General features: G+C 47.3%; 1 protein-coding gene across 1 annotated transcript in view; it reads right to left on the bottom strand.

Annotated features, from left to right (window-relative positions):
• Positions 1-20,097, bottom strand: part of LOC119461642 (potassium voltage-gated channel subfamily KQT member 1-like) — a 283,324-nt gene extending 263,227 nt beyond the window's left edge. Inside the window, exon 1 of the mRNA XM_037723006.2 lies at positions 19,684-20,097. Coding sequence (XP_037578934.1) covers positions 19,684-20,042 — 359 coding nt within the window. The 5' untranslated portion in view covers positions 20,043-20,097. The remainder of the gene's footprint in view (positions 1-19,683) is intronic.
• Between the last annotated feature and the right edge of the window lie 1,197 nt (positions 20,098-21,294).

The following is a 21,294-nucleotide window of genomic DNA, read 5'->3' as shown; positions in this document are numbered from 1 at the left end:
CAGAGCTTCTCTTGTTTGTTCTTGTTTTTTTTTTATTCTTCGTTTGTTTGTATTGGGTCCACTCAATTCCACTCGCTCTGTGTTCTTTTTTTTTCTCTTTCATTCTTTGGCCTAGCGGTCAAATTTCCAATCCAAGACGGTTGTGCGTAGGCCGAAATATAAAAAGAACCACGTTGCCGCTTGGAAGTCTGACAGCTTTCTCGAACGCATGTTTTCCCCTATTTTATTGAAAACGGTGAATACTTTACTTATCCGTTTCAGTTGCCATAACAGAACAAGAAAAAGCGATAAAGTGTAGTGCCTACAATAAAGCAAGAACCTAATACGTCCCGATGCCCTGTCGCAATTTCACTGAATGTGTACCTTGGTGAACAGCCACGCCTGCCTATCTATCTATCTATCTATCTATCTATCTATCTATCTATCTATCTATCTATCTATCTATCTATCTATCTATCTATCTATCTATCTATCTATCTATCTATCTATCTATCTATCTATCTATCTATCTATCTATCTATCTATCTATCTATCTATCTATCTATCTATCCATCTATCTATCCATCTATCTATCTATCTATCCATCTATCCTATCTATCTATCCATCTATCCATCTATCTATCTATCCATCTATCTATCTATCCATCTATCTATCCACCTATCTATCTATCCATCTATCTATCTATCCATCTATCCATGCATCTATCCATCCATCCATCTATCTATCCATCCATCTATCTATCTATTCCATCCATCTATCTATCCATGTATCTATCCATCCATCTATCTATCTATCTGTCTATATATCATATCATAAGAAGCCAACAAACAGTGACACCAAGGACAACATGGGGGAAATTACTTGTACTGGCTATTTGAATTAAAGAAATGATAAATTAATGAAAATGAAAATGGATGACAACACAACTGGCCGCACGTGGGGAACGAACCCACGTCTTCGCATTACGCTTGCGATGGTCTCACCATTGAGCGACCGCGGTGCCATTTTCCCATCCACTTTCTGGGGTATTTATGTCTAACAACTTGAATTAACCCTGGGTGTTTTAGCCAGCGCCACCAGTCTGCATGAATTAAAGATATGGGGTTAAATATATATATATATATATATATATATATATATATATATATATATATATATATATATTCATCTATCAATCCTGTCTGTCTGTCTGTCTGCCTGCCTGTTCGCGCAGGTCTTTTTTCGTGTTCAATGCACACGAGAAAAGTAAAAGGAAAGACGTGCTCTTAATTAATCCTTGTGCGTTGACACCGCACACATTGTCTTCATCATCAGCATCATATATTGTAGTGGCGGTAGCAGACACTCATGCATTACGGTATTCCCAACGCAAACACACCAACGGAAGATACATGACCACACGGCAATCTCGTAGGTGTTGTGATTACCGTTACCCTATACCACTTACGCTAGAATTGTTAGCAAGTTCAAATTCCAGCCAATTCTGAGCTATCGGCCAACTTTAAGGAAAACTTGCGAACAAAAAACTTTTACAATTGTGTGTCCCTTATTGTGAAAGCTGCAGGGTAATGAACTTTCCTCGAACTTTCTCGTTGTCTCTATCTTGCGACAATCTTTGACACCCAATGACCAATTTCAATGTCGTCCTCGCATCATCTGCTTACAAATAATACCTTTTTAACCCCATATCTTTAATCCATGCAGACCACTTTTTAACCGTTCAGCGTATGACGTGACCCGCAGCGACGCAGTCTTAATCTCATTCGAGATACCGTCACTATACTCGCTGTTCAGATAAAGTACGCAGCTCACGTTTCATATATCTTGACAGCGAACGCTGCTAGATGTAACACTGCACTGCCGTTAAAAAGAAAGCTCGCAACGCTAATTAGCTGCAGTACACGGCAAGCCGCTTCCCGGGAACTATGCATCCTCGGAGTAAACGCGTCTGCTCGAATATGCAACAGGCTCGCGATGCACGCTGGTGCACAGAACTACGGTTCCCGGCGTGGTTGTCGTCCAGGGAGCCTCGCCTGCGGCTCTCCGCGTAGCGTCCTCCTTGTTGCATGCTCGGCAGTGCTCGACGACAACATCGCGGGGCCTGTTCCTCTGCCAAGATAAGCGCTGCCCATAAGCCGTTCGCCCGCCTGCGTTCGTTTGCGAAATTTTCGCGGTGTTACTCCGGCTCGGCGCGGGGGATAACGTGAGATGACAACTGGTTTAAGCTGGCCACTGGCGCCTGAATCTCTCAAGCGATGCGAAACTGCCGCTGATATGTGAAGAACTCTCTCTCGTGCAACAAATCTCAGCTCTTTCCGAGCGTGTGGTCGCGACGCGTGCTTTCAAAACAAAGAGGGGAAAAAAGAAAGAAAGCCAGGGTAACGCAGCGGTAGTCTGCCTAATCCTTCTGTTAAGCGTTGGGCGCAGACTGGAGTTTTCCGGGAAGGCTTAGAATGCGTCGCGCGCGAAATCTGTCGCTTTGTTTTTTACTTTTTTATTTTGCGGACTGCACGATAACGGTACGTTCAAGCGAAGGAGCGACGCTCGAAGTCACGCGAGGCGAGAAAATGCTGTACTCGCACTGCTGCAGGTTCATCTTATCTCTCACACCAACTCTGGTCGCGAAAACGTAAAAAAAAAGTGCGGCAGGAAGTAAAGAGCTGAACAAATCCAGATTTATGAGCACATTGTGTCCGGTTACGAATGAAATCTTCTCGCAGAAAAAACTGTGTCCGTACATTGACCTATATCTGGATGTCTTATCTATGGTACCGGGCGAAGGACAATGAATTAATGAATGAACGAACGAACGAACGAACGAACGAATGAGTCAGTCATTCATTCATTCATTCATTCATTCATTCATTCATTCATTCATTCATTCATTCATTCATTCATTCAATCAATCAATCAATCAATCAATCAATTATTATTCAATCAGTGGCGCAACTCCCGGAATCCGCGAAACACGCTCCACATCCGATTTAATGTGTACGAGAGGTCGAAGAAAGTAGTCGACCAATTTGCGTAGCAATGCTAGAGCCTATAATAAACTAGGACCGAGAAAAGAAACTAGGGCACGCGAGGAGGTAAGATCGAAAAGAAAAACCTTGCACTCGGCCACGCAACGCTTGAAACAGCGAAGCTGGGCGATCGTAGCCCAGCATTTTCCGGAAGTGCGCGCGAACTTTTCATTTAATTATTCATGATGATGATAATTTCTTTTCGCGCGTCTCCGACTTACGGAGGTCACTGCGCGTTGCGTAGCGCAGCTTGCAACACCGACACCGCGTTCCAGGAGACCCGCTCCGTGAATTCGTCTCTCTCTCTCTCTCTCAGGGCGTGTAAAACCTCTTCACCTCGCAGAGCACGAGCGTACGAACGCGCCAGCTGTGGACGAAGACGACGACGCTCGAGCGCAATCATATGGTTCGCATAAATGCATGCTCTGGAGGCGTGGCTGTATAGCGAAGCTTGCAGAACACAACGCTCGCTTTGGGACCAGGGGTACGCGGGCTCGAATCCCGCCTCGGCAAGAAGGTTTATTTTATTTTCTTTCTTGGTAGTGTCTTGATACGCACCACAAATTACGGCTGGCTTAAACAGCTTCGCTGTTAATAAAAATTTTGAATTCGAAAATAAATTCACATAGAAGAAAAGCCACTAAACGAACCTCGATAGCAGGCGCTGAGTAAGAAAAAAATACTCAAGAGTAGAAAGTCTCAAACGAACAAGAAAAAAAAAAAAGGATGTGAAAGATGTCAAGGTAACGAAAATGAGCATTACATAACCTTTGTGGCGTGTGGCTAGGTCGCTTCCTGCTATAGCACACAATTAAGGTCTAAGCTAGAAAGTCCGCAGTGAAGAAAACAGTAAATACTGGGCGAACTGGTATCTCACACTGACGAAGAATTGCGTGGTACGCAAGAGACAAGCCAAAATCACGACACTAGAGCAGAACCCCAATTGTTAATAAACCCGAGTTGTGACTTCGGCGCCCGCCTCGTGCTTCTGTTTTGTCCCTTGTGCATTGAGCAGTTCTTCGTCGGTAAAGAAAACGATGTAGATCCGTTCTTGTAGCCTTTCCAATGTTCGTAAAAGAAAGAGATGGGCAACACGATTGTGTCAGTATGTGACTGAAGAACTGCTATTATCAATCAACCAATCAACCAATCAATCATTCAATTACCGGGCCCAGGAACAGCCATGAGGTCCAAGTGCTGGCGCACGCATATATATAAAAGAAATACGGCAGAGCATTATCAGTCATAAAAAATGAATAAAGATAAAATAATAACAATAATAATAATGTTTATTGCCACCCCAAAAATGCAGAACAACACGAACAGGCTGGTCTAAGCCTCGGTTGGCTCGTAGGACCGTGCCTATGAACATAATACATATGGTGAATGAAATACAAACAACGATGAGCCGCGGAAAATTTTTTTAAATGACAAGAAATTTAAAAGAAGAGCAAGATAACATTTGGTTACCCTACTTAAAGCAAAGGAAGCTGAATAAGTAAACATTACGATGTCAAAGTGTTCTGCAATTTATCTAATTTCACCATAGGAATCATAATAATCAATCAATCAATCATTTATGACAATAATGATGATGAATATGATGAGAATGATAATAATAATAATTCAAATTAACAATCGCCTAAATGTAGGCAACTCCTACTGATGCTCAGGTTACTTCAAGGACTGCTCGCTGGTTAGCAAAGTGTGCACACTCGGTTTTGTAACTCAATTTTCGCGTAGCGTAATCCATTTCCTTGAGGTCAACTTTCGAGGATGTGCACAGGCTACACCTGCACCGCGAGACACCGAACTCGAATCACCTTGCAGTGTGGTTAGAGGCTGTCTAACAGAATTGGAGTTGGAACTTTGCCAAAACCATCCTTGCCTGGCGGATGATAGCTTGCACGGGGGCTCATCATTATTACTTACTGCCGACACTAAATGCCAAAAGAGTTACCGCCGCAGACTTTTGGTCGTTAAAGGCCCGTGACCGAAATTCTGGCAACTCTGCAGCATGGCCCACCGATGCATCACGGATAATTGCTGCAAGCAGACGATGCAGGTGCTCGACATTAGCGGCGAACCTAGCCGTTGTGCGTCGCCGTTTTTTATCAGCGGGGTTGTGGGCGCGGCCCCGCGATAGTTTCGTAAACTCGCCATGCCCCATTCGCTATACTCGTATCACCCGGCGGGAGTCAGCGAGCGTAATTGTTTGGGCGTGGGAGTGTTTTCCTTATCTGGTGGTTTTGGGACTTCGTCTTTGTTCGGTAACGTTTCTCGCAATACTCACCCATTTTCCTCTACACTATAATTAACGGAGTACAGTTTATTATACAGAACATTTGCTTATCATTTGATCAACGCTCAGAACTAGTCCCATCTACCTATGAATAGCTAGGACGCCTAATGGGAATAGCTAGTCCCCCTAATTAATAAAGAAAGAGGACATCGCAAAGCGAAAAGATGCGCTAAAGCCTAACGTCACGTGACCTATTTTCCTACGGTTCCTCATTCTATTGTGTAACAGGCTTTATGCACTTTTTTTCCTTTCTTTCATAGCAAACTGTCCTCGCTATACCTATTCTTTACTGATCCGTGCACCGGTTATCGCTATCTGTCCACACAGCTTCGTTTCTATGCATTCCGCGGTATTCAAACTCAATTAGCTATTGATCGATTATTTGATTATTTATTACGAATTCGTTAAGTGGTCTTGCTTGAGACGCATTACTCAACGCGCGTATTATGATCGTCAATTTATCTGGCCCCGATGGTGTCGACCGGTTGCGACCAGTGGTAAAAAATCAAGGCACGGAACACGAACTTCACAAGGTCTCGCACCTGGTGTCAAAAGATGTTACGATGATATGACTCTCTAAGGGTTGTGACATTCTTACACTGACAGCAGTCATTATCTTTCCAGCTGACTACTTACTCAGAGTACAGATAAATAGAAAGAGTCCCGTCGATGCTGTGGAACTCTTTCCTCCGACTCTGCACATTTACACAGTCAAGCGTTCATCGCCAAGTGTCGTCACAGGCGGTCATACAGGCCAGTGCACCTCAAAAAACGCCGCAGCGACTTTGTAACCCTGCACACAGCAGACGCACGAGGCCACGGGCCCAAGATCTTCCGTGTGACTTCTCTCTTTCTTCTCCTCTTTCAATCCCTTTTACCCCCTCCCCCAGTGCAGGGTAGCCTACCGGGCTCAGCCTGGTTAACCTCCCTGCCTTCCCTTATGACTTTCTCTCTCTCTCTTTCCTCCGACAGAGGCTGGTCGTACTCTGGTTGCGCACAACGGAGAGCTATTGTCTCTGTACACTGTACTGCGGACACTATAGCACAAAACGATTACCATACGGCAAGGGAGCTTGCAAATGCCCTGCGCATCATGGCTTATTGATGTTATTCCCGATGACACAGCTGATGAGAGTGCACCCATGTCATCGAACTTCGCGTTTGCTACCAGAAGATGAGCATGGGAAGCCAATTGCGTGAACAGCAGCTGCGGTACAACAGACTTAAGGGACACTATAATTTAAATTAATTTTAACAATACCGGCCGGCTTTATTCTTCTTGCCGTCCGTAACGGATTAGAGTGAACCATTGTGTATGCTCAGCAACGGGGGAGTTTTCTGGCTGCAGTCGCTGCAGATTTTAAGTGCAGATAGATCGATAAAAATCACCTCTTTCGTCAGTCTTGTGCGCTAGTGCGCCTTCTTCCACCAGAACCGGAAGTGCGAAATTACAGCTTCCGCAGGAACATTCAAAAGTTATCGCTTTGTGGGATTTACAGCGGTAATTGATATTCCAAATGCTATAAACCTGATACCTGCTGTGCGAGAGCTTTTTCGAGTAGAATAAGGTCATATGAAGCTTCCACGATCTCTGAAACAGTTATCAACGTCTGTAACGCTTACAAGTTGCAGCAGGAATGCTGCTATACGCAGAAAACTACCCCTTTCCAACTGCAATAGAAAACAGACTCGTGCCTCGCGCTTTCCTTTTCTAGGTAATCCTATAATGTTTCGTGCTAGGACCCGTCGCAGTGCCTCAGCGGCTATGACGTCACGCTGCCGAGCTCGAGGTCGTAGGTTCGATACCGACCACTCTGGCCACTTTTCGATGGGTGTGAAATGCAAAAACGCGAGTGGGCTTAGATTTTGGCGCACAGTAAAGAACTCCTGGCGGTCTAAATAACCCGAAGCCCCCCACTACAGCGTGCCTCATAATCATATCTTGACATTGGCACGCAAAAGCAAAACATTTTAATGTGTTGTGTTAAATTTTGAGCCCCAATGAGCTGCTTTGTGCTGGCATATAGGGGTCTCAATGCGTTTAGAAAATGTTTTTCGAATTCCTTTAAATTCGAGTCGCGCTTCGCTAATTCTGAGACCAGAAGTGTCGCCGTGAAAAACAAATTCCTTTCCATAGTTTTCGTTAATGACGGGCATCTTGCTCAACAATGAACCTCTCAAGTATTTCCTGACCTCAAGGCGCCATTCGGCACTTCTGAAATCACCAACGCTTAAATGGCTCGCCTTACTTCTGTTGTACGAAATGTATACCAAGACTCTGCCCATATATACACCGAGGAATCCGTCCTGCCGAATAGCTAGCTCTACCGCGGTAGTTGTGATACCAACGATGGGCACAACTATTAAATTCAAGACGTCTCACGTCACAACATCGACGGCAGCAGAGCTGGAAGCGCTTTGTGCCGCGCTCCAATTCATTAGTGATCAAGCGACACACAAATGGACAATTTTCTGCGACTCAAAGGCGGCTATGCAGTCACCAAATTCATCACCAAATTTACGCCGCGGTCCACACGAGCAGCTGGTCTTTGAGATTGCCGAGGCAATACACTATCTGACTGAGATAGGGCAAGAAATAACTTTTCAGTGGCTTCCAAGTCACTGTGGAATTATCGGCAATGAACGGGCCGATCAAGCTGCCCGCACAGCTCATAAAGAAGATCCCCAACGGCCCATACCACTTTCTAGGACTGACGCTACACGGAAGCTTCGCGTGCTTGGAATGAATCGCACTTCAAGCATGCTCGCTTATACTCTCTGGGCCCAACCCTAAGCCTTCGAGTACCATCAAGGCTTCGCCGAGGACACGCAACTCTTTTGTGCAGATTATGGTTGGGCGTTGCATTTACCAACGCCTATGCATTCCGCGTAGGAATGGCCGACAGCGTAGCCTGTGACCACTGGAGCAATGAAGAATCGATTGTACATATTTTGTGTGACTGCCCGCAGTACAGTGCGCATGAGACATTCTCTTACCAACGCGTTCAACCAATTGGACGACTGGCCTTTGTCGGTTCTGTATAAAGTCCAAGGGCGATAAAATCGTCGCCGCGCGCCGTATGCGCGAGCGAAAGCGCGCGGGGGACGCGCGCTATCACGGAGAGCGAACGCACCGCGGAAAGCAAACGCGACCGTCGCGCGAAAGGCCATGGGGGTATGGGAGGGAGGGAAGCGGGGCGACGCTGTGCTCCGGCACCAAAGGCGTATCTTTCAACCGGGCGTAAGGGGAACTTGCCACTCAATCTCCCACGCGAAAGCAAGAAAGCGGGAAGGCAGCGCGGGAGGGAGGGGGGGGAGAGAGAGAGGTTTATTTGAAGAAAGGCGGAGAGGTCGGCTTGAGCGTTAGTTTGCTCTGGCCTGCTACTCTACACTGGGGAAGGGGGGAGGGGATAAAAAGAGCGATGAATGATGATGATAAGATTAGGAGGTGCGTATGTAGATGTCCATCCCGTTGAGGTCATACTATAGCCGTGCTATACTATACTATACTATACTATACTATAGGGAGGGGGGGGGGGGCGCAGCTTCCACTTTGCCAACAACTGCACTCGTACTTTGCCCGCGGCTGTGGCGGTCGCCCGCACCGTCGTTTATCTCCACACGGCTCTGACCTTTGTATACGCTGTGCATTCGCCGCTCAGTTTCCGTTGAAGCGATAGACCGCACGAACCTTCGCCCGCGGTGGCGGCTGCGCTTGCTGCCAGCGTTTTGACAGTCGTTGTCTGCGGTCATTCCGTGCGATCTATTCATGTTTGCTTGTGCGCGCTGACACCACGCTTGTTAATTCAGTTAGTAAGCCAATGTGTCCAAGCTTATGCAGCCGATAAAACTACTATCCCTATTCCGAATAGCTCTCTACTAATTTGCTATCGCAATTGATGCTTCGCCTTTCGGGCGAAACTGCGACATTTTTTTTTATCTCTCTCTCCTGTCGAATCTCTTTACCCCTCCCCCGGTACAGGGTAGCCAACCGGAAATAATCTCTAGTTAACCTCCCTGTCGTTCCTTTACCTTTTTTTCTCTCTGATTAGGCAAAATTGAAAATCAACAGCCACACAATTATCTCTTAGTGGCGCGCCAGTCAGTGTATAGCTTCATCGAGATCATTGATATATTGCTTCATTGATTGATTGATTGATTGTGCGCCTTCAAGATAGATTACCTATCTCACACTTCGTAGTAAAATTATTCCGGTTGACGTTGCCCACCATGAATTATTTGCAGTCCACTGGGATGTCGCTAAACGAACGTTTTGTCATTTCGCCCAAGTCGAAATGCCGCCGTCCTGAAAATTGCAAATTCACGCAATTATTCAATCATTAAGGTACCTCTATAGATTACGTTTTTCATTTTTGTCGTGCTTGTCATGAACTGACGAGGTGCAATATATTTTTGCTGGCTATTAAACGACGAGATGTAAAACAGTGTTTTTCGAGAGAAGGCAAATCAAGATGCGGCAATAAATGAAAAGTTACGTAACGATTTGAGAGCAACCACAACGCTCTCCACATCGACGCCACATTGCGCGAAACAAAAGCAACAAAAGTTATCGATCAGGGAGCACAAGTATGCGTACTCGCACGTTTGGCAATCCAAGGTCGTTGCTTATAAGTTCTCGCATCGGAGGACGGCTGACATGAAATATGCAGTAAAGAAGTGGCTTTCTTGATTTATACTATTTATTTTGCTCGCAAAGCGTCCTTGCAAGCAACATTCATAACTGCTGCGCCAATGTGAGGTAACCGCAAGATCAATCGCCCCAAGAGCGGTGACTGTCTGTTGCAGTTACGCAAAGAAGGCTCGACCTTACGCATTTTAATATTGAAACGCCATTAATTGAAATAGCTTGCTTCTGTTCGAACCGCATAAACAGCGGCGGATCGGAAAAGATGATGTCGTAATATTCGCACGCTTAGCGACTTATCGGAGCAAATATAAATGCTCAGTTTTTCACATCCCTTCCTCAACTTCGCGAACTTCAGCTTCTTTTATTGCGAAGTTGCTTAACCATCATATAAATGCGGCAGAACGTCCAAGGCTGTAATCATCAGCGACGCCTGCGGCTTCGCAAGACAATAAAAGTACGGACAAACAAATGCAGAAAGCCAGACATTTCATTTTTAAAACAATTGTATTTGTAGCGAGCCTCACTCCGCTACAGCGAAGTGCCAGAGCTTCTGTGCTGGCAGTCACGTGAACACAGGTTGTTGCCTTCACGAATTTCGCAAGCGCTTTAGCATTTTGTTTATGCAAATTTATGGGAATCCTCTCTACGAACTAGCTTGAACATTCTCAGTAGCGCCTGCGGCAAAGTTCGTTTGAATGATTTCATTCCTCAATGAAACTGTTGCATGGCGACTGTATTATGTCGACTGCAAGCCTCACAGTCCTCTCCATTTATCTTGAGGTAGACTATATTTTGACAGAAACGACTGCGACCGTGCTACAACCAGAATGGCGACACAAATGCATATAGCATTGATAACGAAGTAGAAATACAGTTCATTGCGTATTGCACTAAAAAAGGATGACAGAAACAAGTCACATTAAAAAAAAAGAAGCCTTCCTTGTCTCCTGCTTACGAAATAATCGACCGACTTGCTTTGTGCTTTGCTTAAAAAAGAGAAAGAGCGCCAGTAACATGGGCAACGAACGGTGAAGGAATTCGCTTCCATATTTCCAGGATACATCGCAATATGTGGCACACCTGTGTCAACGCCAATACATATGCACATGTAAGATGGTCCACGCAAGACGTCTGCTTGAAGCCCATTGCGTAACCGCGGTGTATTGAAGACCATCGTGGGGAGATTGCTCGGCAGTGTTCGGCTGTAAAAGGTTACGCAACGTCATGCTGTACGTGTCACTTGATTCGGGCAACTCTCGCATAAAAACACTCCCCCTTGAGACGAGCTCAGAAACATCCCGCGTTTGGATGCGGAAGTTCTGAGCCGCTCTTCGCGAGCCGATGTTGAGGTATCGATCGTCGCATTTTTCAATTACGGGAGCTCGGCGTGTGCTGAACAAGGGGGTGCAGACGTTCGCGTGTTCTGAACGTTGCGCGAGTTGATCAATCAGCCGCTCTCAGCTTGTAAGGTGGATTTTTTTTTCTTTCGATCATTTCGCCCTTGTTATTAAGCGCGTCGTACTTCTTTCCCCAAGCATTATGAGCAGGGATAGTCTGAGCTTTATATTTATTAGCTATTGTTTCCCATTTTCACATGATTCCATGGAACGCGTCCTCCATAGATACGTCCATTTCCATTTCCTCTTATGATTTACGTTTCTCTATCTAGAGCTCATGGCGCTTAAGTTTATCCACGGAGATATCTTGTTACTGTTCCTTAAGATGCTTTGGGATCCATTCCCTCTCGGCTTTAATCCTCGCTGTCCTTTTGTACACGTAATTGCGTGCCTTCTCGTGGGCTCTCTGATGATCTCAATCCTCCCAGTCGATCGTTGCTTCAGACACGCAGGTGGTCCGCCATCTTCACTTGCAATCGATACGAGTGATCTCGTTCCAATTCCATCAACGAATCCGCATTAACTTGCACCTGCAGATCATTTTTGGAAACTTTGAAATATGCAATCTATTTCTTAATTTGTAGATTTCACATTCCGCGAAACGCTTCTGGTCGTCGGAATTACAGAGCGTAAAAAGACTGCAATTGTGCGCTCGAGAAAAAAAAATAATAACTACACTGTTTGCAGGATACTTCAAACGCTTTGTACGAAAACGATAACCGGACGACATTTCGTCTCGGTCGGCGGAGTAAATTCATGTAAGAATCGGAAGGGGGGGAGATTAGTTAGGCGTCAGATGGGTTAGACGTTTCGGCTTCCACACGGGAGTGCTGTTCACGTTGCTAGTCGAAAGAGAGATAACTATGCTTACACGTCTTGTGAGCTCACGGCGGCCAATCGAAAATAATTTGGGTATGACGACAGGTATAGTTCGCACAGCACAGGTCGCCAATAGAATTGCGAAGGGGAGCGTGAAGAAACGTGAAGCACGTACAGCCTTTGCAAATAAAAAAAAAAGGAAAAACAATGACATCGGTCGCACGACCTACAGCTGATTGAAGAGCGGCTGGTCAGCCTCCCTTCGTGTGGGCACGGCACGCGTGTGAGCTCTGGTGATGGAAGCGAACTCTGGACCTTAGCCACGAGCGTTTCCTAAAGCGTGGAGTTTCACGGGCACGACAAGCGCCGGCCAGGATTCAGCATAGCGCAAGCTCCTAGTTGACTTCGCCTACTTTTTTAACGAATAAAAAAACTACGCGTTCTCGAAATGTGTTAGTTTCGGCGAATTAGGGAAGACGTGACTTGTAATCACAGCATACTGCACACAGCCGTGGTTGTAATCAATGTTCGCTTATAGCATGTTCTCCATCATTCTTCGCTGTGCGAACGGCCCCGCGTTCTGTATAACGTTCTTACTACCGCCTGGATAATCAGCGATTGCAAACGCAGTCGTGCCGATATGTTTCTTTCCGCTGTAATGATTGCGTCCTGGAATTCGAATTCATCTCATTCCGCGCTTCTAAAACAAAACGTGCTCCGCGCGATGCCATTGAATACCCTGTTCCGCTCGCTAACGTACCAATCTTTCAACGTATGTTCCTCAGCTTGGTCACTGACATGTCTGGCCAACGCGGATTATTGAATTACGTCGTGACTCTGGAAACCGACACAGATACATTCAACGATTACCGATGCGAAAGGCGAGAAACGCTAGCGATAAAAAAAAAACCGGGAATACGCTTGCGCTCGCTGCAATTACAGATGTGGTGCGAAAGGAGGGGGAACGCGAAAAGAAATCGTCTTAACGTGCGAAACTCAATCAGTCGGCGACGAGCGAAAACGGACAATGGAGGTATCTGGTTATCGCGATGCAATTACGGACGCACGGGCGAACGGCGCTCGCACCTGAGACAATCGAATCACGGAGAGGTCAGCGCTTCGGGGGAAACGTATTAAGGTGCACGCTGCCGGGTTTAGAGTAGACGAAGGCCAGGGAGCGTATGATGCCCGTCATTCCATTCCTGCGTCGCGAAAAAAGGCACCGATGTGTTTGGGAGGAGGAATTACTGCGAGCACTGCTAAGGGCAGCTATAGACGAATTTGCGACATGTTTCAGTGAGTGATTACTGGCAAAAGGTCGCGGGGTCAGTTGCGCGGTACGATTTAACTCTGACCGCGGACGCAGCCAGGTAGCAACGAAAGCTTAGAAGAGGAAAACAGGCAGGGAAGAAATACATAGTAATAATGGATGAATAAACAGGCAGGGACTGACAGAAAGGTCACCGTAGAGCAAAGTTGTCGCTTTATTTTTTATTTTTTTAATACTGAAGCTTCGCGTTTCCATTAAATCATGCAAAGGTATAAACGCGAGAGGTCATATATGTGTTTTGCTCATATGGAGTTGCGACGACTAGCGCCCGTCAAAAAAAAAAAAAAAAAACACCGAGTGAATTCAGCAAAAAGCGCGAAAAATGAGACGGGGAAATGAGGATTATGTTACACAGGTCCCACAAGACGTGCAAAATGAGCTTAGGTTTTTTAAAAGTTCTATTATTATTATTATTATTATTATTATTATTATTATTATTATTATTATTATTATTATTATTATTATTATTATTATTATTATTATTCTATATGAAAAGGAGCGGCCGGCGCCACTTAGAAGCGCCAACATATTTTTAAAATGTGCATTTAAAAAAAGAAGAAAAAAAAAGGGGGGGGGGGGGGAGACGAGGCAGAGGTTGAAACAGGCGAAAGAAGCATGACTGCCGGGAGATTCATAAAGCGGTGTCCGAGAGTTGCAGTTTTTGACAATAAAGAAAAACTCGGCCCCTGGGAGAGCGAGGTATACATAGGCGTGACTCCACAAAAAGGGCGCGAGTTAGTGAATGAATAAAACGGAACCCGCAGTCTTTTCGCAGCAGATACGGGGTTCACAGATGCCAGGATACCATCCTTTGCAGTCCCGTATTTCAAGAGGGAAGCGGAGAAATGCCGCTTATTTGGAAATTTTTAATAGTGCAGTTGCGGATGTCTCACTAGATTGGTGCTTTGTCTGCCGGAAATACTGGTTGGCTCACTGGGCTGCTTCGTTTTGACGCTATAGACCGCAATGCAGCTCACAGTGCTGAAGGGTCAATAAGACACTGCTGATGAGAAAGAAATGGCACGAAAATAATACCACTACGAACAATAGGGCGACTCCTGAATCACACGTGTTCGCAGGAATCTGCTAAGCGTACAGCAATATATAGCGAGCATTTTACTGGGAGTAGCGGTTACGAGCTAGGAAATGCGCTGAATTCGTTCACTACCATTTCGAATAATTCCCGATACACGATTCAAAAAAAGGATCGGTGGTATGCCGAATTGTAGCAGCGCTCACAGGTCGACGCTTTCTGCTGCTATCAACCGTTATTAGCGAATGGGCTGGACGTTTCCGACACCAATAAGGAGACTCCCCGGGGTGCGCAGAAAGAAGCGCAGTAGGAAGAAAAGGGTTTCGGCGTGGTGGGACGGAGATGAGTATACGTATATATATAAAAGCTTCGCGCCGGCTCTCCTTATCACTGCAGTATGCAGCCACGAGAAAGGACGGTCGCTATCGGACCGGAGGATGCGGAGCCAAAACCGGGTCCTTTTTTGTTATGCATTGGATAGGGAAAAAGAGAGAGAGAGTGAGATCATGGAAGGTTTAGGGAGGTCGACCAGACACACGCCTGGTTTGCAACCCAACGCAGGAGGAAGGGCGTTAAACGATGGAAATAAAAAGAAAGAAGGAAATGAATGAAGTGAGAAAGAAATACAAAAAGAAAGAGAGAGAAAGAAAATACAAGAAGAAAGAGAAAGAAGAAAATAAAGAAAGGAAAGCGAGAATTGAGACCACGTACATACGGAGACGTGCATAGAGGCTATGGTCAGTATGTTCTAGGGGATGTTGGATGAAGCTGGTAAGGTTGCTTTCTTGTAAACTGCCAAGTTAGAGACTGGACGAGAGTAAGCGAGCGCATATATACAGAAAAGGACAAGCCTCATCAACACAAGGATACGCGAACCTAAGTTAGTCCTTGTCGGACGTCTTATACGCGCGTCCCGTGCTTAACTGCACACCTTACAAGACATAAGATCACGTCGTTGCCAGAAGGCGAAGACATTAGGAAGCAAAGCAAAAGGGCACTGATACTGCTGCTTTGCGCGGCCATCTCTGCGATAATTGTTAATCATGTATTTGGCGCTTGCATTGGTTTACTTTCTTGTAATTATTTTTTTACATGTCCTAGCTGTTGCGCTGGAGTATACTGTATTTATGCGTTGCCTTCAAATACCTTCCTATACGCTGCGGGGTGTTTGCAGCACAACCGAAATTAGCACACTCAGGTGCACCGCACCGTACACGAACGAAATCCTTCGATGCAGCTCCGGCCTGCACCCGGACTTCGTCGACGTGAGGCATCACTTTTGTGTCGGCTGACGTTGGGAGCGGCCTTCACGGAGGCTTACACTAGACTAATTGCAATGACCGACAGTGCTGCGTGCAATATTTGCGGCAACGAAGAGAGCGTTGAGCACATATGGTGTCGTTGTCCTCAATTTCAATCACAAATACAAACTGTCCGACGCATTGCGACGACTCGACGATGGGCCGCGCTATCCGTGCAGGCGCTACTCAAACACCGCCCCCATCGCTCGTCGGCGCACAAGGCTGTGAAGGCACTTTTGTGTTTCTTGATGGGAACTGGCCTGTGCGCGTGCGCGAATTCACCGCCTGTTTCTATCTCTCTCATCTTTCGCATCTTTCTGTTCCCCGCTTTCCATCTCTCAGCGCAGGGTAGCCCACCATACGCTTTTGTGGTTAACATCTCTGCCTACTCCCTTTCTTTTTTCCTCTTCTCCTTCTACACATCGTACATAGCTACAGATGCTTTCAAAGGCAAAGTTGTCTGCAAGATATAACAGTACACGTAATACGAAGCTGAATAAATATTTGATCTCGTGCATACTCGAGTGTCGTCGTATCAGACTAAAAGCAAGCACGGCGAGCATCGCATTTTGCTCGATCGCGAAAAAGAAGCACCACTTTCGAGGAGGTTCTCCACGTTTCAGTCACGGTGTTTCACTTCACAAAGCAGAGCGTGTCTGTGGGTTAAGCGAGTGCTTGCGACGGGCTAAGAAATCGATGCCTTTACGGGGCCGCACGCCTACAGACCGTGACCACTTTCCCGAGTCCATATAGTAGCAGTAGCTTTCCGTTCTTCCTGGCTTGTTTAGTTAGCTTTGATTGATTTGGCTTTTCCCTTCCTCAAATGCGCTTTCTTCCTTCCTTTGTACTCCTTCTTTCACCACCTTTATTGTTTCGCCAGCACGCACCAGGGAGCGCTTCACTGCTCGCTTTCAGTTTCTTCTGGCGGTCAGCAGAAATTTGGCGAGGAAGAAAAAAAAAGTAAGCGAAACGCAATACGCGCCGAATGAAACGCTATAAATAGTATCGCGGCTTAAATCATTCATCCGTTACCCAGACGAGTTTGCCCGCTGCTTGCTTCCCCATTCATAAGCAAAGCCGCTTCCCCATACTATAGCTATAACAAATGCGGGTCATGTGAGTTATCTCCACTACAGCAAGTTGAAAGACAAGAGGGAGTGAAAGAGGAACCGAAGTCCCGGCTGTCGAGCGTGATATCTAAGCGCCGATTGCGCCGTCCACTATACGCAGCCGGTTCAATAGCGGTCTCAAAAAGAGGGCAGTATAGACGCAGTTCGATGAATGTAAGATGCAAATGGGGAAGCCTGCTCGTCGAGATTATTGTGAAGATAATGAACTGCGCGTCGCATGCCCAGACGTAGTCCATCGTTCGTTAGCAGCGCGTAATGTCTACAACCACTAGTTACTGTATTGACTGATGTATCTTTCTATCGTCTCCACGGTATGAGCGTTCCTTTCAAGAAAAAAAAAGGAATAATAACGGGAGCCCGGGAGGCAAGGCGCGTGTGCACAAAGGAGTTTGTACGCTAGGATTTTTTGTCAGAAGAAGAAGCCCCGGGCAGTTGTGATCTCTAAAATATAACTAGCGATAGAAACGGGTCAGTGGCGAGCAATTAGTAATGACGCATGCCGGACAAATAGATGGAGTCGAAATCCACGCCCCACTGACGGTTCCGTCCGAGTAACGGAAACGAACCTCGAACGCTATGCTTTGGCCGGCTCCATAATCCGGAAGTGATTGCAGAGGCCGGAACCACGTCATAAACGCCATGTTTAGGACATCGCTTGTTCACAATGTTGGAGCCTGGTCGTCATAAACCAAGCTATGGCACAAACGGCTTTGTTCTTCAGGGTCCGAATAACCAGGGTAAGTGCGTGCGTGTTCACCATATACCGGTAGGTGTTATTTTACACCATTTTAAAAAAGGTCTCTACAAGGAACTACACGACATATGATGTAAGTGGCGTTGCACATAAAAAATAATATACTGTCACTGCGACACGCGCCATGCTGTTAGACACACACAACTTTTCCACACCACAACGGCCCCCACTCCGGAAGGCCAGCAGCCAACCACGTCAGTCATGTTCTCTCGAACCACGCACTAAAAGAGCAACGCGGAACGTCGAGGTGGTCAGGGATAAAAAATGACGATGCATTAATCAATACTCGGGAGGCAAGAGAAATGAGGGAACACGTTTGCCGGCGCAGAGCGGAAGAGAAAAAAATAAATAAGAATGAATAAAAAAATGACAGTATAACGTCTCTCTTCGTCCCTGTTAGGTCATCGCGTGACCCCCCCAAAGCCACGCCCGGATTAGCGGAGTAAGCGGACGATGTCCGCGGGACAAATAACCGCCACGTTCATTTCGTGGGGCCATGCGCCCACGCGGTGGCAAGGGTGCCTCGTAAAGCGCAAAAGTTTTTCTAACAATAAATAAATGTAAAAAAAAGTGATATTCATTCTCATCTCGTTCCTCTTTCATTTTTTGTATATGGACAGCCTTCAGAAGACTAGGCTCATTAGACGAAATCAACGAACACCTAAGGCTGACTTCATGCATGAAAAGTTTCGAGGCGATTGAAAGACAAATTGCGATGAGAGTAAACGCTGACAAATGTGTCCTAACACATCATCACCCGAATAGAACGAATGAAGCGGTATTGAATTAAACTGCAGCCTTGAGAAAATGCAATTCAACACGGCAAACAATATGTAACGTTTAATAATGTAAATAAACACTTAACTATAGGGCGCAGCACAGGATGAGTTGCTTGGTTTTTTTTTTTTCATTGTTATACCCTCAGCTAAAGTTTCCCGTGAATTCTGACATTGTAACTAATGCACATGCGCACGTACCCAGCGACACGGAGAACCGCTCACTAATAAACAGCCTCGATCTTCATTAACTTGCGCCCATAGCTCTATCCTGAGCATTACATAAAGAAAGAGGCGGATGACATTTACCTCTCGAACACGAGCACTCTGGGATAAGGACAAACGTGGCTCAATCCGTCCTCTATGCTCTATCCAGAACGCACGTCTCTCGGGAACGACGCGATCCACTTGAATGCTCGCCAGGAACCGAATCATTGTTTGGAACGCCGCTTTTTCTTTTCCGGCCCAGACCGCGGCCAACCTTTTGACATTTCCCCTTCAGCCACGCACGGCGCGGGGCGGTCGGCCCTGACGTTCGGAACTGCACAGACCCCTTACCACGCCAACTATCCCCGAAATTCTCCTCGAGAACGCGTCCTCGACACGTTCGCATATGCGAAGGTCCCATCGAGAATCGCTGCCGAACGAATTCCACGCGCGGCCGACCGCCAACACAGCAGCGTGCAGGCCGCAGTGTCCAGCGCCCATAAGCGTCGGGATACGCGCACATAAATTCATCCGTGCACGGACCGAAAGCACGCTCGGGCGTTACGACATTGCTCTGCGGGCCGGTCGGCAACGCGTGGCATTTACACGTAACGCTCATATCGTACGCACGACGCGTGCCGGTCCGCAGGGATAGGGCGTTGGACAGTGACGTTGATGAGCGGTGCCCAGGAAAGGAGATTGCCCCCAGCGGCGTGGCCAGCACAGCGGCGACGGAAAGAACGAAATGACCGCGCAAAAAAGATGATCGAAAGAACATCTCGGGGGCAAACCCCGTACCGCCCCTAATAGGCTCGCGGGCCTCATTCTCGCTCTGCGTGCGGGGCAGCGGACGCGGCTTTTTTCGAGCCCTGGTCCGGTGCCAAAGAACTGGAAAGAGGGGCGTGGGGGTTCGAGCGCACGCGCGCGCGCTTCACACACACGCGGGGCTCTCGCACACTCACACGGCGATGTGGTAGAGGGCGGCCCTCCATCCTCGAGGCCTCTCGAGGAAGTTGTGCACCATAATCTGGTGACGGCGACGGCGTGCATCGCTGCGTCCGTGCGGCCGGGACTGCAGGCGGCCCGGCACCAGCGACTGCGGCTTGCACGACGACGACGATGACGACTGCTGCTGCTGAGCGTGCTGCTCAGCGGCGGCTGCGCCGATCGGGTTCTGCTGCTGCGGCCGCTGTTGCCGTTGGTGCTGCTGCTGCTGCTGCTGTTGGTGCTGTTGGACGGCGGCGGCCGCCGCCGCGCCGCCTCCCCCGCGTCCGAGTTCGGGGTCCGGCCGGCGGCGAGCCGCCCACCGGCTGCCGGCCATAGGAGGGACTCGCGCCCGCCGGGCGGACCCGCGCGTTCCCCGCGCACACGACTTGCCCCGCTGCCGACACCGCAAGCGCGCCCCTCGCGTTGGCACACGGAGCGCCGCCTCGAGCGCGAACTCCAACCGCCGCGCCACCTGGACCGGGCCGTGGGCGAGCGAGCGCGCGGGCCGTTTTGAATCGAGCTTCGACGCCTCCCGCCGCCACGGTCGACTCGTGGGGGACAGTTCGTCGGATCGCGTCGATACGTTCTCGTGAGTATGGATGCCCGAAGACGTCAGCCATAGCTGAGAGCAACCGTGTAAGGACTATGGCCCGCCATTAACGAGACTTTTTATTTGTAAGAACTTTACGGGCCTATACGGCGAGCACGCTCAACGATTCAGAATAGCTATAACGGCTTCTAGATGCGTGTTCTTACTAATGGATGCAAGCTTTAGAAATCCGAGTCGAGTTGATTCAATGTTTAGAAAAATACATCAGATCCAGGAGTTGAATCTACATACAGCAACGCTTTGTGTGAGTGGATAAAGAGTGGAAACACGAGTACGCACACGCACGCACACGCACGCACACGCACGCACGTACGCACGCACGCACGCACACACACACACACACACACACACACACACACACACACACACACACACACACACACACACACACACACACACACACACACACACACAAACTTCTCTAACTATCTTGTACCGCTACCTATGCGTGTAACTGATCCGGTCGTATCAATCTCCTCCCTGCTTTTCTTCGATCAATGCTCTAAATGTCTCTTGGTTATCTCGACTGCTACCCGGTTGATGCTTCCGTCCACTTTAAATCCAAGCGCTTCTGGAAGGTGCACGTTACTCACGGTTCTCACTGGGTGAATCCCATCGCATTCCATTAAGATGTTCTGAGTGGCCTCCAGATTTCTGCTGCAGCATACCTATGCCTCATCTAGTTGCGAAAACTTGCTCCGGTATGCCTCAAATAGCGAGGCACTTCACTTCGTGTTATCGTACAGATTCTCCCTTCTAATTTCTTTCTTCTCGATCTTGTAAATCTCCTTGGTCATTTTTGTTTCCATTCTCTGCTTCCAATTCACTATCTCTGGTTCTATCACTTTCTTTCTGATGGCTCCTGGTTGTCTATTTACGCTTGTACTTGTACTTCTACTTGTACTCCAAGGCAATTTGCAGTTTAATGTGAAAGCGATCTCAGGCGAATAATAGTATATAGCTAGGGCAGAAGGCA

This window comes from Dermacentor silvarum, chromosome 8 (genome assembly GCF_013339745.2).
Source record: "Dermacentor silvarum isolate Dsil-2018 chromosome 8, BIME_Dsil_1.4, whole genome shotgun sequence".
Classification (NCBI taxonomy): domain Eukaryota; kingdom Metazoa; phylum Arthropoda; class Arachnida; order Ixodida; family Ixodidae; genus Dermacentor; species Dermacentor silvarum.
This window is presented reverse-complemented; position numbering and strand designations above follow the sequence as displayed.